The following is a 16196-nucleotide window of genomic DNA, read 5'->3' as shown; positions in this document are numbered from 1 at the left end:
GTGTGTCGGAGGAGCGGTGGAAGACGAAGAGCTTCGTCTGGGAAGACAAAGCTCCTCGTCTTCCTCGATGAAGTTCTTCGTCTTCTATAGCTCCTTCGATGCCGATCGGGCATCCAAATGGGAGGAGAGAGACCACCAAAGGGAGAGGCCATCGGTGACGCCAGAGATTTCAAAGCAAAATCTTAGGGTGAAACTGCCTTTTTTTTAAAACTTGGGCTGAGGAAAATTTTAGTTTTTAAAGTTTATGAGGGCAAAAAGAGATAAAATTTCAAGAGGTTAGAGTTCTGTCAATTTTAACTGCTCATGGGTAGATATTTAATATTATCAAAATTAAAGGAGAAAAACTTGAGAATGCAACATTTATGGGGTGGGAAATAGTCCTTTGGCCCCAATTAATAGTGTCTTGAATACTGTTATATGTTTTGAATTTTTTTCAAAAACAAAAAAGAGTAGGTTTTATACGGGAATTTTATTCAATCGATAATGTTAAAAAAAATTACTTTGTCAAGAATGGGATTCGAACCCATGCCCTTTCGGACCAGTACCTGAAACTGGCGCCTTAGACCAACTCGGCCATCTTGACAACGCACAATTTGCTAAAATCTAAATTTAATAAGATAAATTTGACACCTGAATATCCACAGTACTAAGCTCAGATCCACCTTTAGGGTGGCCAATTGAGGATTAAATCCAAATTGAAAACAATTTAATTTTTGAAGTGGGAGCTCAAATATTTTATTCATTTTATGAAAACAAGCTTAGTCTTTGATTTGTTTCATCTAAACTCAAATTTGAGTTTTAACAGCTTGGATTGACCTAATCCTACTCAAAACCCAATCATTCCTTTTTTTTTTTTTTAACGAAAAATCTTTATTTGAATTATATTGTTTTTTAAATGTTAAACCAACTATACAAAACATATGAAACCTCTTATCCATCCATTAAATTCATAACCACTATATTAAGTAAATCAAGATTTAAGAGTTTGATTTGAACTGAGTTTGAGGTTAACTTAAACTTATATTAAATTTATAATATTCAATTTAAGTTAATATATAATATCATTATAAGGTTATCAATAAAAATAAATTGTATTGTTAGTAAAATAAATATTGTTATTGAATAGATAAACAAATCAACATCGAATTGAATTTAAATTCTAATTTAAAATTAACTTATTTAAATCAAACAATGGATTTAAATAGTATCAACCCAGATCAGATTCACCCAAGTGTAGCAAATGCTATCTCTCAATGAAGCGAAAATAAAGCAGAAATTGGGAGTGGGGATCTGTGCTTCTTCTGCTTCGGCTTCTGTACATTGCACAATGGTAGCTGTATCCATCTCCAATGCGAAAGTATTGGGAGATTATTGACAATGCAAATGTAGTTTGGCCCTCTTTCTCTGCGGTTTGTTCGTAAGGTTGATAAGGATCTGCAGCACCATAAATATAGATTGAATGAATGAATGTCACGTGCTGTTGCAATACTGATCTCATCAGCTATTGGCCGGGCCCCTACCATTTGCCATTGCAGCCTCCATTGCCCCCACTCTCTTTTACTTAACTGATTATTCCACTTTATTACTAATTTACATAAAGTTTATAAATGAAGTATTTTTCACTATAAAAACCCTATTACGTTGTTTAGGTAAATGAAGTATTTTATTAGGTCACCCTCCACATGATGAAGTGAATTCGAATCAAATTGATTCAAATTTTAATTTATATTTGATTTAAATAAATTAAAGTTTTAGTTCGACTTATTTATCTTTTTAATGATATTATTATTTATTTTATTAATAATATTATTTATCGTACCAAAAACTTATTAATGATAATGTGCATTTATTCAAATAAGTTTGAATTCAATTTAGACATTATAAATTACTGTTGAATTCGAGTTAGCTCTTATTCACATTAGTTATAAGATTATTTATAACATCAAAGAAGCTTACGAGTCTCATTTTAAATGGAAAGAAAACAATACTTTAAAATATTGAACTATATTTTATTCTGTAGGATGAATCAAATTTTGTTTTTTCATATTAAATGAATTATGTTTTTAATTTTTCCTATTTTTTATTAAAAATATCAAACTAACTAATTATCTTGTTCCCAAAATAAAACAAAACAAAATAATTTATCTTAATTATATTTGTTTGATATATATAATATAATATACTGGAAGTTTAACCCATTTTATAAGAAAATATAAAAATTTGTTTATATTAATAGTACAATTTAAAATTTCAATATTTTTAATAAAAAAATTCACTCTTTTGAATTAAAAAAAAAAAAAAAAGGTAACAATTCGGTTTCTTTAAGATGTTGTCATCCAAAAAGTGAAAAACAAAATGAAGATATTAATGTTGTACTATGAAAAATTTTCCAAGTATTTCGGCCGTAGAAAGCCCAAGATGAGGTCCATTAAGCCCAATAATAGCATCTTATTCATTCTCTCACCTTCTGCCTCATCGGCTGGCTGATGTTTCCTCCTCAATTTCTTACGACAACCGTTACAAAACCGCCTCGTTACGCTCTCTAAAACGGACCCTTTATTCAATCTTTTCATGCCTATTCTAATATCCACTTCAACGGTTTTGATTCCACCTCAAATCTGAGAGACAAGTCACGGGAGTCACCCGTTTATCATAAAAAGGTACACATTGCATACAATGAATCCATTTTTATAGCAAAATATTCTTCTGGATTGTTGAGTTGTATCTCTAATAATGTTCATATGATCCGTATATTTTTTGGGTTGGTCTTCTTTAGCCTTTATTTTGTTATTCATTTCATATTTGATGGTTTTTTTTTTTTAATTATTTTCATTTGCTTCGGTAGTTAACTTTGTTTTCTGAATAATTGCTCAAGTGAGTGTTTTTGGATATAAAAATGTAACTTTGTGTGTAAATAGTTTATGTAGTTTATTTTGGGAGAGACATTTTGGAAGTCAAGTTTAGTAATTGTCAGTAGTGTTGATTATGATTAGTTTTGTGGGGAGAAGTGGTTGGTGGCGTTAGTTATTGGTATTTTTTGCCTTCATGATTTATTTTTATAGTTCATCTGCGCAATTCAACCTTGTTTAAGGGATCCATGGGTATAATCGATGCCAAGTTTGGATTTTAATTCATTGGTTTGGTTTGGTTTTATCATGATGTGAATGTCACCGTTTAGGGGCATTTGATTTTGAGAATATTTTGTTACCAAAATTAGAAAATTACTCTACTAAGTGTATATTATTATTACCTTTGTTAAAATTTGATAAAATGGGTAAGAATAAATAATTATTTTATTCGGTTAAAGGTCATAAAAGATTATTAGTATATTATTTTACTTAAATATTGTTGGGTATAATTATTATAAAATATTTTTATATTATTTGTTATATTAATTGAAAATAAGATTATTTTTATCCTAAACAAATTAATAAATAAATGATATGTTATAATAAAATCATCTTGATAATATTTTAATATTTAAGATGAAAATGGTAATCAGATTACCTCTTATATTCCCTATTACATCATTATTGGTAATAAAAAATTATCAAAATTTTTTATTACTTATAAATCAAACAAAGTGATATAAGTAATAAAAGATAGATTACTAGAGTAATTTTTAGTCCTCTTAACCAATTACACTCTTAAAGTTGAGAGCTTTACCCTGATATGACTGTCTTTGTTGGAGTTTATTATTGCATAATTTATTTTGTGGTTTGGTTTTGCTTGTTTTCCGCTGCATATTTCGAGCACAAATATGAATGTGAACGACGGGTTTTGTGGATTTACTGAGATGTGGGGTTTATAGGTTTCTTCATGCTAAAAGCCTATATACCCTTTTTGTTTACTTACTGTTCAGTTTTTTTGTAGGGAAACGACTCTGGTAGAAATTGAAATTTCTATATTTTGGATGGTTACTGCATTAGTGTTGTAGATCTTAACCACTACAATGTTGATTGCCTAGAATCTAAATGAAAAAGGAAAGTGAAAAAGAGAAGAGAGATACAAATAAAGAATCCTCAAGAAACTAGTGACAGTTCTCTTTCTGCGATTATTTTTTGGGTGCTGTTATGTCAAGCATGTTTCATAATTCATTCCCAATAAATCTGTTAACAAACTTACTACAACTTACCAATATAACAGACTGCTAATGAATTGTAGGAATTGAGCTGTCATGAGTTTGCACCTTCTCTCATGTTTTTACCATTCTGTTCTTTCACTAAGAGTTACGAAATATGGCTTTGATTTGTCAGGGTTAGAATAGTAGAATTTTACCTCGTGTTTATATGTTATCGTTTCTAGTTGAGACTGTTAGCTAGAATAGTAAAATTTTGAACTTCTGCGAACTGTGTGAATAAAACATCGGGGTGCCAACCAACCTATTATTGCTCATTCCCAGGCTGAGATCTCAATTGAGAATCAGAACTGATAGTTTTGGAGTGTGAGATGGGCCAGAAGTAGTATTATTAGAGGGATTAAAGTGCCAACCTTATTAGGGCCTAGAATGTTCTAGAGGATGTAGGAAGCTTGCTGTGTGTGATATACTAGCTACTGTAGCAGAACGTGCATATATGCATATACACAATTCCTTTCATTTGCTGTTTCTTTTAAGGGAAACAGAAATATTAGAACCAAATTAAAAGAAGTAGAAATAAATTAACGTTATTCTGCTTCTGTTTCTGTCCTCATATTTCTTTCTAGGTTCATATTTTAGATCCAGATTTTGCTTGATACCACCGGAATCTCAGACTCTGTTTCACTAAGTGGCAGGAAGTATTGGGTGGAGTGGAATGGAAGTTACCGCTTTTTATGAGACCAACTCAACATTAGATTCAGAAGATTGGTATTTTTTCAGACTCTGTCCAATACTGCATATAACTATTTAACTTCAACTTTTGTACTTCATATAACTTCCCGGCTTTTCAAGTTTCTAACTGCCTTTATTCTCATTTTTTCTTAACCCATTTTCTCATTTTGCATAGGGAAAGATATAATATCTCTAGGCTAATGTCATGGTTCCTGGAAAGATCTGCAATTCAGAAGATTAATATGGATCTATAGAGTGACAATTTTGTGAAAGTCAGAAGATGACCTTTCAGTCTGAGGAAGAGAAAACTGAGGATTATCTTTTTAAGATTGTTCTAGTTGGCGATTCTGCTGTTGGAAAATAAAATTTACTTGCAAGATTTGCAAGAGATGAGTTCCACCCTAGTTCCAAATCAACCATAGGAGTAGAGTTCCAGACTCAAAAGATGGATATTAATGGAAAGGAAATCAAGGCACAGATCTGGGATACAGCAGGTCAGGAGCGGTTCAGGGCTGTTACATCTGCATATTACCGAGGTGCAGTTGGAGCTCTTCTGGTGTATGACATCAGTAGACGACAGACATTTGAGAGCATTGACAGATGGCTAAATGAACTTCACAGTAATACACTTTCTCCTTTTTTTCCTTGGTTATTGATCAAGTGGTAACAAAGCATTGAATTTTATTCATTTGTTACTGGACAGCGCACTCAGACATGAATGTAGTAACCATACTAGTAGGCAACAAGTCAGATCTCAGGGGCGCGAGGGAGGTAACAACTGAGGAGGGGAAGGGCTTGGCACAGCAAAATGGCTTGTTTTTCATGGAGACTTCAGCTCTAGATTCCTTGAATGTTACAGCTGCCTTTCAGACTGTTGTCAGAGAGATCTACAATATATTAAGTAGTAAAGTGAAGAAATCACAAGAGCTGAAAAACAACAAGGATTCCACCCCATTGCCAAATGCAAAGACTCTGGTTTTAGGAGAGAAAACTGAATCAGCAGCAGCAGCAGAAAATGGGGCGCCTAAAAATGCTGGATGTTGTTCAACTTAACATGTAACAATCTGCTCAAATTGGCTAGTGAACTGAAAAATTCAGCAAGGTCCCCCGTATTTCTCCTCCTCCATGTGTTCAGTTTCTTGATCTTGTTGAAATGTTATTTAATTTTTTCTTCTTTTTTGGCTTGTTTATTATGGATGATTAATGTGGTTGAGCAAGGATTAACAAATGTAAATGACCTCACTTAATATTTTCTTATGTTATGTTGTTATCCCATCTTATCATTTGTATTTATGGAAATTTAACTATTTTAAAAATGTATGACTTAGTTGAAATCCTGTATCAAGATAAGATTAGTTAATTAGGGTTTTTGCCAAAGTGTAAAAATATAATAAATCAAATTGAAGACCATCAAGTCTAGCGGCAGATTTCGGTGCACTGTTTCAGCTTGTATCTAGGGGTATATTCCAATGGAGTTGGCTTAGTTGGAATCTATTATTTAGTTTGTATAAATTGAATTAAAATTAAAATTAAAATTTGATATTTTGAATTAAGTTTTACTAATTTATCTAATTATTATTGTTATTTACTCTTTCGATGATATTATTTATCAGTGGTATTATTTATTTTATCTTTAGTGATATTGTATATAAATTTGAACTAATTTAAATTGAATATTATAAATTCAAATTGAGTTTATATCAATTTTAAATTCGATTTGAATTAGAGTTTGTTTCGTTGATAATTGTTATTTTTAAATGACTTTTCTGTATTTGAACAATCCCTCATTTGTTATTATTCAATCAAATTATGTTCGATTTTAAATAAGTCGATTATTTTTTATAGAAATTAAACTTTGAGCTAACTTTTATTAAAATTCGGTTCGACTTCATCTTCTCCTGTGAAAACAAAAGGTCATCGCCCAACTAGATGGGAAACGACACGTCACATTATGAACAGATTAGATGACAGAAACACCCCTACTTTAGGCAAGTCAGCTGCCATGTCAACACCAACATGAAAAATAAGAAAAAAAACCCAAATTTGATTGGGTGATCGAATGACTTTGTTAAGCAGAAGTGAAACAGAGTGAGAGAAGCAAATTGATTCGATCAATCAAAATAAACAAATGGGTCGTTTATTTACAGAGTCATTAACCGGGCCTCGAATCTTCAAGTGCAAGAGTTGTAAGATGGACTCTGCTTCACGCGATGACATCGTTTCCAAGAACTTCCAGGGCCGTTTCGGCCGCGCTTATCTTTTCCGATCAGTGTAAGACAAACCCATTTCATTATTAATCACATTCTTACTCTTTTTGTTCTTTTTTTTTTAATTTTGTTTAATTATGAATGCTTTTTTCTTTTTCTGAGCAATAATTTCAGGGTAAACGTATCTCTTGGGCCTACAGAAGAGAGGGTTCTCATCAGTGGGTTGCACACTGTTAAAGATCTGCATTGTAGCTCTTGTCAGCAATTACTGGGTTGGAAATACGTATGTCTCTCTTTCTTTCATCATTTTTTATCTCTGAATATGCTTAAGATACTGTGTTTTGCCAACAAAGTTTTACTTCCTTATCATATAAATTAAGATAACAATATATAATTGGATGACATGATTGATTTTTGTTTTAATTTCAAAATTACTCGATTAGACGCTGAAATGTTAGCTTGTATGAATAAGATAGGATGATTTATTTGTACATATAGTATTAGTCATAAACTAAATATTGATTTTATGTAATAGAGTAAACTTATGTGTATTAATAATTGTATTGATTTATGTACTAATAATAATATGTTATTGTATGATAAACTCTTATTTTATCTCTAATATAAAATCACGTAATTTTATGATAACACGTAATTGTTAATGGACATTGTTTTATCTATATAATATTGTCAATTAAGGGAGTACTCGGCATTGTTTTGGCAATGTAACATTTCCGGACTTGTACCATAGTTATGCCTGTATACATGAAGTTAGCATTCATGTATTTATGGTGTTGAATCTTTGTGAGATATTGTTTTGATAAAATTTTATTATACCTGGAAGACTTAAGCCTCTGATATTGGCAATGAGTGCATTTTGGTGGAGTTTTTTTGCTTTCTTTTCATTGGCTTTGGGTGATTGAGTTTTTACAACATGAGACATTATAGATGTATACTAAATGTTACAATAATGGATTAGATAGGAATTTTTTTTGGTTTTGTTCGATTTGTTTTGAATATTTTCCATTAAATTTGTGGATGTTTGTGTAATATAAGTATGTGCATGGACAATGATTATTAATCTGTATATTAATAATGACAGGTTACTATATAATTGGGTGATTTTGAATTAGAGATAAAATAACATTCAATCACACAATGACATGTCATAATTATTAGACAACTTAATACTGATTGTTAGTGCATATAATTTTACTAAGAATTCTGTTATATGTTTAAGTTGGAAGTGTTTTGATCTTAATGATGGGTTTTGTTTTGCTTTACTAACTATGTTTTCATCTTTTCAATTTCTACTGTTCAAACGTTAATGATCCCTAGGAGAAAGCCTATGAAGAGAGCCAGAAGTACAAAGAAGGAATGTACATCCTGGAAAAGGAAAGAATGTTGAAATCAGGTTGGTGATGTAGTGGCCACGTAACATATTGGAATAAACAGTGAAGGGCTATCATTTTTGTCTAGGAACATTTGAAAGGAGATTGTTTAATAGGTAGTGACTAGTGAAGGCTATCATATTTGTAGCTTTTGCAACTAAATGAAAAGAAATTATTGTATTCTGAGCAATGTGCTATCATATTGATTTTCTTGTTTTTTTGACTGATAATTTACATTGTGGCAAATGTTTGGCATGATTTCTCCCTAATTTTATCAGTTAGTTTATCTTAGAATTTCAATAGAGAATTGTGGTCAGACTGTAAAGCCAGAGGATAGCATTGGATGTCTTTGAAAGGTCCCCAGGTGAAGAGTCTTTTGATTGCCTAATCCCTAAACAGAATAGACCCCCCAACCATGATATATTTGGATGTTGAAGGGGAATTACCACCATGAAAATGACCTGAGAGGAAGTATTGGAGTCATGTTAGAGAAGTTAGGATAAGGGGTCAAGCTGACCACAAATTCAGTGTCTCAGCACTCAAATAAACCCATTCTTATTTAAGTCAAGTTGTTGTCTTCTGCTCAGTTTTATGGTGCATTTTCAGTGTCAGTGGAGTTTGTCTTGGGTTCCTTTCAAGTGAATCCTATTCTTTATATCAGAGTCATGGTCATATCCAGTACCTCTTCAATCACCGATATCCTCTCTTATCCTCTATTCATAACAAAAAGCCACCATGCAAGTATTTGATTGGCAGAGAGAAGAATCTGAATCCATCAATTTTCATGTTCTCTGTACAACACTGGCTTAATCATATTTTATTTGTAATAATGAGGGCTTATAACATGTTCCCGTGATGTTTTGAAAATAAATCTGCATTGAATGCACCCAGAATTCTATTAAGATGATTCTGGACATAAATAGCTGGAAAGGATAATTTTACCAAAAATATTACCATGCCATCTGATCAAAGTTGATTTGACAGTCAATTACAAAACTCAATGATCTCTTTCCTTGCACATACTAAGCTTCTGATAAAAGAAAAAAGGTCCCTTGCACTTTTAGCAAGTTTAGATTCTCAAAACAAAAGTTGCTTGCAAAATACAGGATTTCAGTAACCAAAGAATAGAAAGAACAAATGCTATGCTGGTTGGTTTCCGCATCTTTCATAGGCTTAAGAAAGAAAAGAATATTTCATGAAATATAAAGTTTCATTTGTTGGGAAAAGCACTGGCCATCTAAAACAAATCACTTTATCCCTTGAGAATTTCACACCAATAAATAAAAAAACTTTCTTCATACAGTTTCTGAATACAAAAACCACTAAAAGGTAATGAAATACTGACAAGAACCAGCAACTTTGCTGGTTAGTACAGAAGTAACAAAAAGAACTAAACCAAAAGGTCTAATTTTTTATGTATCAGTGTCATCAGAGATGGATGATACAACATTATCGTATACCCGGCAATCTGATTTTACATCTTAATCAAATCCCAAGAAAGAAAACCTATATAAAGAAAACTCAAGCTCAAACCTTACATCAAAAACCCCTTGTAACTGCTCTCTATAATTTAATCAAAACAGGTGAAGCCAATTAGTTGTAATCATATTTTAATATAAACCAATTTATCTCAATGAGGAAACTGTAAGAAATTCAGTCATTCACCTGCTTCACAACACCAGATATATAATTCACCTACAAAGACCTTTTGACACCCATATCACAATCATCCTAGGCAGCAATTCCTGAAACAATTGATGAGCACGAGAATGTAAATACCCCATTATCACTGACAAATGGAACAAAATGCAGTGTGAAAAGAAGCACATTTGGCATTAATATTGGGCTCAACATTATCAATAAATAAAATATTTGATGGCAAAAATGTGCAATGCCAAGAAAGCTTATGCTGAGGAGGTAACAAAATCAAACATGTCACGTACAACTAAGAGTCTACATTGCATACAATCATCAAAAATGTTTTTTTCCTATTTGAATATCAGTTTTCTGGTTGTTCATAATTTCTTTGCATTGATCAACGACTTCTTTCAGAAACTTAAAATGAACACAACAATTAACAATCAGAAGAAGAAATCAAATAAATTAAAAAAAAAAGGGATTTTCTTTTTTTTTAAAAAGAATATGCGACAACAGAAACATCTTACCTCTATTTGGTTGTCTATTAGTAACACTACAGCCACCAACATAACCAGCAGAATTTTTAGTCATAACATCAGAAGCTGCAGTTCCAAGCCCAAAAGCAAAGGGGCCAGAACCCTCTAGCTCCAAAGGTGAAGATCGCCAAGTGGAATCACCATAAAAGGAATCACTTGCATAAGTGTTGGTATAAGCCTCATCATAACCACCATTTGAAACAGATGTTGGTGTGAAACCAGAGCGACTATTTCTTCCATTCCCTACAGCTCCTAACCCAATACTCAATTCTCCAGTGCCATAACCAAGACTCTCACTACTATAAACAGAACCAGCAGCACCACCTTGTCCAAGATTAGGAGAGGAACCCCAAAGAGCTCGAATGCTGCCAAAAGAATCCATTTCTGAAGTTCCACTGCCAAGGCCCAGAGCAACAGAGTTTGCAGTCTTTGTGGCATAACCAAGATTCCCATTTCCCCACACACTCCTGCTTGGTGAATTCAGGACAGGAATATTACCTCCATTGCTCCCACCATAAGCAAAGGAGCTACTGTACCTGTTAGGATTTCCACCATATGGAGGGTTCAATCCACGACCATAGCCAAGGTTAGAACTAATGTTTGCACTTCCTCCATAGCTTGGGCTCGAATTTGGCTCAAAATTCAGTCCCATCCCATAACTAGGACCAATTGGGGAAAATCCACTCCGCCCAACAGTTACTGGACTATATCTACCATCAAGTCTAACTCCATACCCTCCAACTGAACTTGGATTGTATCCCTGAGTATAACCATTCGAAAAGGTACTGACTCTACTCAGACCATAATTATATAAGCTTAACGGGCTGCGATTTGGCCCTGGAGATGATTCTTTGGGGACTGCCCGCTTAACTTCAACCATTTTACCATTAAGTTCATGAAAGGTTTTAAGCAACACTCTGTCCACTGCTTCCTCGGAATCATAAGTGATGAATCCGAAACCTCGAGGCCTTTGAGTGTTGTGGTCGTACATAACTACAACATCAGTAATTGTCCCAAACTGATCAAAGTACTTCTTAAAGTCACCCTCTGTTACAGTAGGTGCTAAACCTCCTACAAATATTTTCTTTGTGCGAGTAGGGCCAGGAGATCCATGAATGCTGTTATTGTTTCTGTTCTGAATGTTCTGATCATCTCTAGGAACAGCCTTCTTTGCCTCAACCTGCAAATCAGAAAGCTAGATAATGAGACATGAACTATATCTTATAATATACTCTTTAGATATGATGCATGAAATAAAAACACTATCACCCAAAGCTTTTAAGATTTACATTCAAAATGTATGTGATGGATCCTTGAAACTTGCACCAGGCAACCTCAAAGTCCTGAGTTGTTCTGCTACTTACATAATGAATTATTGTGTTTCTGTATTGCTTGGGCACTTGTGCTATAAGAGATTTTAAAACTTTGTGTTCTTCATCTCAAGTACTTTGGTGATATAAATAGTCCCCCATCCCCTTAATTAGTCCTGAGGAATATGATCAAGCAACTCAAAACATTTTTAAGTGAAACTTAAAGAGTTGACATTGTGGTCAACATGAAAACTGATACAAGCCTATTTAGGAACATCTTCCCTTGCTCACAATTTATTGAGTCCCTGACATTACATTCCATTTGTGTCACTGATTTTTCCACATGGATCTTGCAAGAAAAGTCATCAATCACTCTTATTAGAAGACTCCCAACTGTCTCTTCCAAATGGATAGAACACACTTAATATTGCGAGCATATTACTGATTGTGCTAATTGTTTAACTAAAAGTCATTCCAGCAATCTTCAATTAATTTTTTTCCAGAGATTGCTCTTTGACAATGACAACAATCAGTAATTACTGACTATCTGTATTTCTGAAAATAACATATCTTGAGTCTTGTGTTATTTTTACTCAACTGTGACATGTTAACAATAAAAAACTTACTATCAATAGTCAACAACCTACCGGAGTATTAAAAAAATCACATCATTTCTCTTTTAAACAAAAAACTAATCATGGAACCAATAATGGCACCATTAAACAGGAGACTCTAATCCTCCTCACACTCTAATCAAAATGATCATTGAATTGTATGCTATCATTCATCACATCAAAAGAAAACTATATATGATGATTGAAACTTACAGTTCTACCATCTATCATGTGTTTCAGCATGACAACTCTTTCTGCAACAGCAGGGTCAGAAAAAACAATAAAACCAAACCCGCGGGCACGACCTGTGGCCCGATCCTTCATTATCACAGCTTCCAAAACTTCTCCAAACGTCTGGAAATATTCTCTTAAACGGTCCTCATTTGTATCCCAGGAAATCCCACCAACAAACAGCTTACCAAGGTCCATTTCCATTCTACAAATCACATATCCAATCAAACATCAAATAAATATTCATCAATACAATCATCTTATCTTATTTCAACAACAATCAATTCTTATCCCACCCAAATCATACAATCATCAGCAAAACAAGACAGCACACACTGGGTATAAATAAAAGACAATTCAACACTTAGTTTCCAATACAAAAATACATAATGCGGATTAAACAATGAGAAAAAGATTACCTTGTGAACAAAATACAAGCAAAAGCTTGGAAATTTAATATGAATATTAAAAAAAAGGGCAACCTTGGATTGAACACAATAACATGGAAGCGTTAAGCGATCAATCAAGGATCAACCCACAACCCAGGATTCCTAAAAACGAAGCAAAAAGGTTAAAACAAAAGGATCCAATGAAAAATAGCTCAAAATGAAAAAGCAAAGAGTTTTAATACCGAAGAGAGAGAACCCAGATAGGAAAGTGGGAGAATCTAAGATCTAAGACGAGGCATAATAAGAAGAGAGGGCGACAGGCCCTCTTTTTTTTTTTTTTTTCTCTGTTTCTGTGTAGCGATTTCTATGTAATGAATGGATTTTTATGCTTGAAGGAGAGAGAGAGAGAGAGAGAGAGAGAAAGAGAAAGAAAGAATCAAGAGAACGGATTTGGATCAAAATTGGGTAATCATTATAATTTATATTTAGAGACAAAAGCTTTGGGCTTTGCCTTGCCAATGTAAGAAAGTTACAAAGCTAGAAGAAGATGAAACGTGGTGACTTCCCTACGTTTCCATGTTCCTTTTAGATGGATTTTAATTCAATTTTCTCTTTATATTTCATTTTTTCAAACATATAAATAACACTATAGTTTACCTTTTAATATTAGAATAAAATTACACATATAATTAAATTATACAAACTTATTCATATTAATATGGTATTTAGGTAAATTAGTATATACAAATAATTAATATTTTTGGTAGGTAGCAAGTGAAAAATTACTTTTAAATATATTTAATATGTTATACTGAATTTATTAAGTAAACAAAATTAAGATTTTTCTAATAATATTTTAATATGATAATCTCTTGTATTATTTGCTATGAAAACCAAAGTACTCTACTATTTTTTAACCAAATGCACCAATTTTTCTCTCAAAATGAATTTACCTTTTTTATATTAAAATATTGTCTGCTTAGACATAAGACTTGTCACAGTTTTGTTTTTTGAATTTATAATTCAAAACGGATTTTTAGAGTTTAAACACTTATAAACTATTTAGTTAATATTTTGTTAACATTTCCAATCGATGTTAAAATATTCATATATGTCCATACATTTGGGGTTTGTATAGAGTATTACATTCACCTTTTTATAAGACTCGATAATGATGAGACTTGTTTTACTATCATTTAAAAAAATAAGCAAAGTGATTATAATTTCATTTGTAATATTATAATTCAATAGATAATACATTGTCAATAAATTCTCTATTTTAAACACGATCTCTTTTAAATTTTATAATCTAAAGTATATTTTAACAATTTAAAGAACTTATAAATTATTTATTCAATATTTTACCATCATTTCTAAATAAAGTGAAAATATATATATAATAACTCTTTTATAATTTTATCGATATAAAATTCCGTCATGAATATTACAAGTTTTATCCTAAAATTTTTATTGTTATTGTCACCATCTTCAATTACATTATTGTTTTTACTTAATTAACTTCCAATTTTACAAATATTATTTTTTACTATTTTTAAGAACATGATGGAAATTACATTGTTATGATGTAATGATATTAAAAAGTTGAAAATGAGTGATGAAAGAGTGTTGGACAATTGAGGTGAGGTGGACCATAGGCTAATATGGTCCTCTAATTAGGTAAACAATTAGCCATTTATTTTGTTTCCAAAATAGATAGTTTTAAGGGGGGTTGGGTTGAGAGAAATTAAATATTACTTATTTAATTTATTTTTTATTATTTATATTATTTTGTTTAATTTAAAAGTAATATAATATTTTTATAATATTTTATTATTAATAGTTATATAACAGTTAATATAAAAAGTAATTGGACTTTTATTTTTATATTAGATATTAAAATATTACTATAATAATTTTTATTTTATTATAACTGTATCATTATTTATTAATTTTTGAGAGTAAAAATAATCTCATTATCAATAATATAATAAATAACATAAAATATATTTTAAAATAATTATACATAAAGATATTTAAGTAAAATAAAATACTAATATTTTTTTATTACCTCTAACCAAACACAATAATTATTTATATTTATCATTTTTATCAAATTTTATTAAACATAATAATAATTTATTTTTAATAATCTTTAAAATAATCTATTTTCAAAATAATTTTTTAATTTTGTCATTAACAATCCTAATCCAAATTGGGTATATGTCAAAAGATATATATAGTTTATGGGATTTTTTTTTAAATCTATAAATGTAATATTTTCCATGGGAAATTTATATTTGAGGTATTTAATTTCTTAAGTGCCCCAATAATGTGTAATTTTTTTTATTGGATATGTGTTTGGTTTGGAATATACAGTAGAAAATAGTTGAAAGGGGAATAAAAAATATGAAAGAGAAATGGAATCTTACTTGCTTTTTGAAATTAAATACGTGAGGAAATAGATATAAATGAATATTATTTTTATACAGTCTTTCACAATTATAACGCTCAGTCTAACAACATAATTCACCTATAGATTTGGATTCGAATCAAGTTAAATTTGAGTTTATCGGAGCTTGAATTCGAGTTCAAATTTATTGAGTTCATGAAAGTTAAGCTCGAATTTGATTCGGTTGGTTTTGAACGTGAGCTTTGACTAATTTGTTATTAAAATGATGTCATTTTAATATATACTGATCAAAACAACGTTATTTTATATCAAAAATTTTAATTCATAAATTTGATGAGTAGTTTGTGCTCAAGCTAGAGTTCAAAAGTGTTGGCTCAAGCTTGAGCGCGTTTACATAGGAGTGACTCGTTTTGAGTTTGTTCGAACTAAGCTCAAATAGATTCAATTCGAATTTAACTTTATTCACTAATAAAATATTCTTCAATATTATAATCTAATAATATATTCCACGGTTAAGATATCTAACAACTCAACATATTGTGCATATATTTTCCACAGTTGACACACATTCTAAAAACACTTTTTGATCTTTGCCATCCCAACATAACTTTATAATTTAATAGTTTATAGGCTATATGATTAATCTTTTGTTATCATTCT

General features: G+C 31.2%; 3 protein-coding genes and 1 non-coding gene across 5 annotated transcripts; 2 read left to right on the top strand and 2 right to left on the bottom strand.

Moving 5' to 3' along the window:
- Nucleotides 1-502: 502 nt before the first annotated feature.
- On the bottom strand, nt 503-583 carry TRNAL-CAG. Its single transcript has one exon. It is a non-coding gene; the product is annotated as a tRNA-Leu (tRNA).
- A 1896-nt stretch (nt 584-2479) lies between these two features.
- On the top strand, nt 2480-6093 carry LOC123217921 (ras-related protein RABA5a-like). Its single transcript, XM_044639006.1, has 4 exons — nt 2480-2660; nt 4705-4846; nt 4986-5430; nt 5514-6093. The coding sequence occupies exons 3-4, from the start codon at nt 5256-5258 to the stop codon at nt 5861-5863; spliced, it is 525 nt and encodes a 174-aa protein (XP_044494941.1). The 5' UTR covers nt 2480-2660; nt 4705-4846; nt 4986-5255; the 3' UTR covers nt 5864-6093.
- A 700-nt stretch (nt 6094-6793) lies between these two features.
- Nucleotides 6794-8638, top strand: LOC123217922 (putative yippee-like protein Os10g0369500). The gene is made up of 3 exons (XM_044639007.1): nt 6794-7081; nt 7192-7300; nt 8356-8638. Exons 1-3 carry the CDS (start codon nt 6939-6941, stop codon nt 8437-8439), a joined length of 336 nt encoding a protein of 111 aa, XP_044494942.1. The 5' UTR covers nt 6794-6938; the 3' UTR covers nt 8440-8638.
- A 1000-nt stretch (nt 8639-9638) lies between these two features.
- Nucleotides 9639-13679, bottom strand: LOC123219260 (heterogeneous nuclear ribonucleoprotein 1-like). Of its 2 annotated transcripts, XM_044641105.1 has the most exons (5): nt 13369-13679; nt 13157-13288; nt 12720-12942; nt 10574-11762; nt 9639-10153 (listed from the first exon to the last, which is right to left on the bottom strand). In XM_044641105.1, exons 3-5 carry the CDS (start codon nt 12939-12941, stop codon nt 10140-10142), a joined length of 1425 nt encoding a protein of 474 aa, XP_044497040.1. In that variant the 5' UTR covers nt 12942; nt 13157-13288; nt 13369-13679; the 3' UTR covers nt 9639-10139. The 2 variants fall into 2 exon arrangements, with proteins under 2 accessions (XP_044497040.1, XP_044497041.1); XM_044641106.1 differs by lacking the exon at nt 13157-13288.
- Nucleotides 13680-16196: the final 2517 nt, after the last annotated feature.

The sequence above is a fragment of the Mangifera indica genome, chromosome 6 (assembly GCF_011075055.1).
Source record: "Mangifera indica cultivar Alphonso chromosome 6, CATAS_Mindica_2.1, whole genome shotgun sequence".
NCBI classification, from domain to species: domain Eukaryota; kingdom Viridiplantae; phylum Streptophyta; class Magnoliopsida; order Sapindales; family Anacardiaceae; genus Mangifera; species Mangifera indica.
The sequence above is the reverse complement of the archived record's forward strand: the minus strand, read 5'-3'. Positions and strand labels throughout refer to the sequence as shown.

Coding starts and splice junctions, on each gene's coding strand:
- LOC123217921 (XM_044639006.1), top strand. CDS start 5,256: ATGGATATTAATGGAAAGGAAATCAAGGCACAGATCTGGGATACAGCA. Junction 5,431..5,513: donor ATGGCTAAATGAACTTCACA/GTAATACACTTT, acceptor GTTACTGGACAG/CGCACTCAGACATGAATGTA.
- LOC123217922 (XM_044639007.1), top strand. CDS start 6,939: ATGGGTCGTTTATTTACAGAGTCATTAACCGGGCCTCGAATCTTCAAG. Junction 7,082..7,191: donor GCTTATCTTTTCCGATCAGT/GTAAGACAAACC, acceptor CAATAATTTCAG/GGTAAACGTATCTCTTGGGC. Junction 7,301..8,355: donor AATTACTGGGTTGGAAATAC/GTATGTCTCTCT, acceptor AATGATCCCTAG/GAGAAAGCCTATGAAGAGAG.
- LOC123219260 (XM_044641105.1), bottom strand. CDS start 12,941: ATGGAAATGGACCTTGGTAAGCTGTTTGTTGGTGGGATTTCCTGGGAT. Junction 11,763..12,719: donor ACATGATAGATGGTAGAACT/GTAAGTTTCAAT, acceptor TCTGATTTGCAG/GTTGAGGCAAAGAAGGCTGT.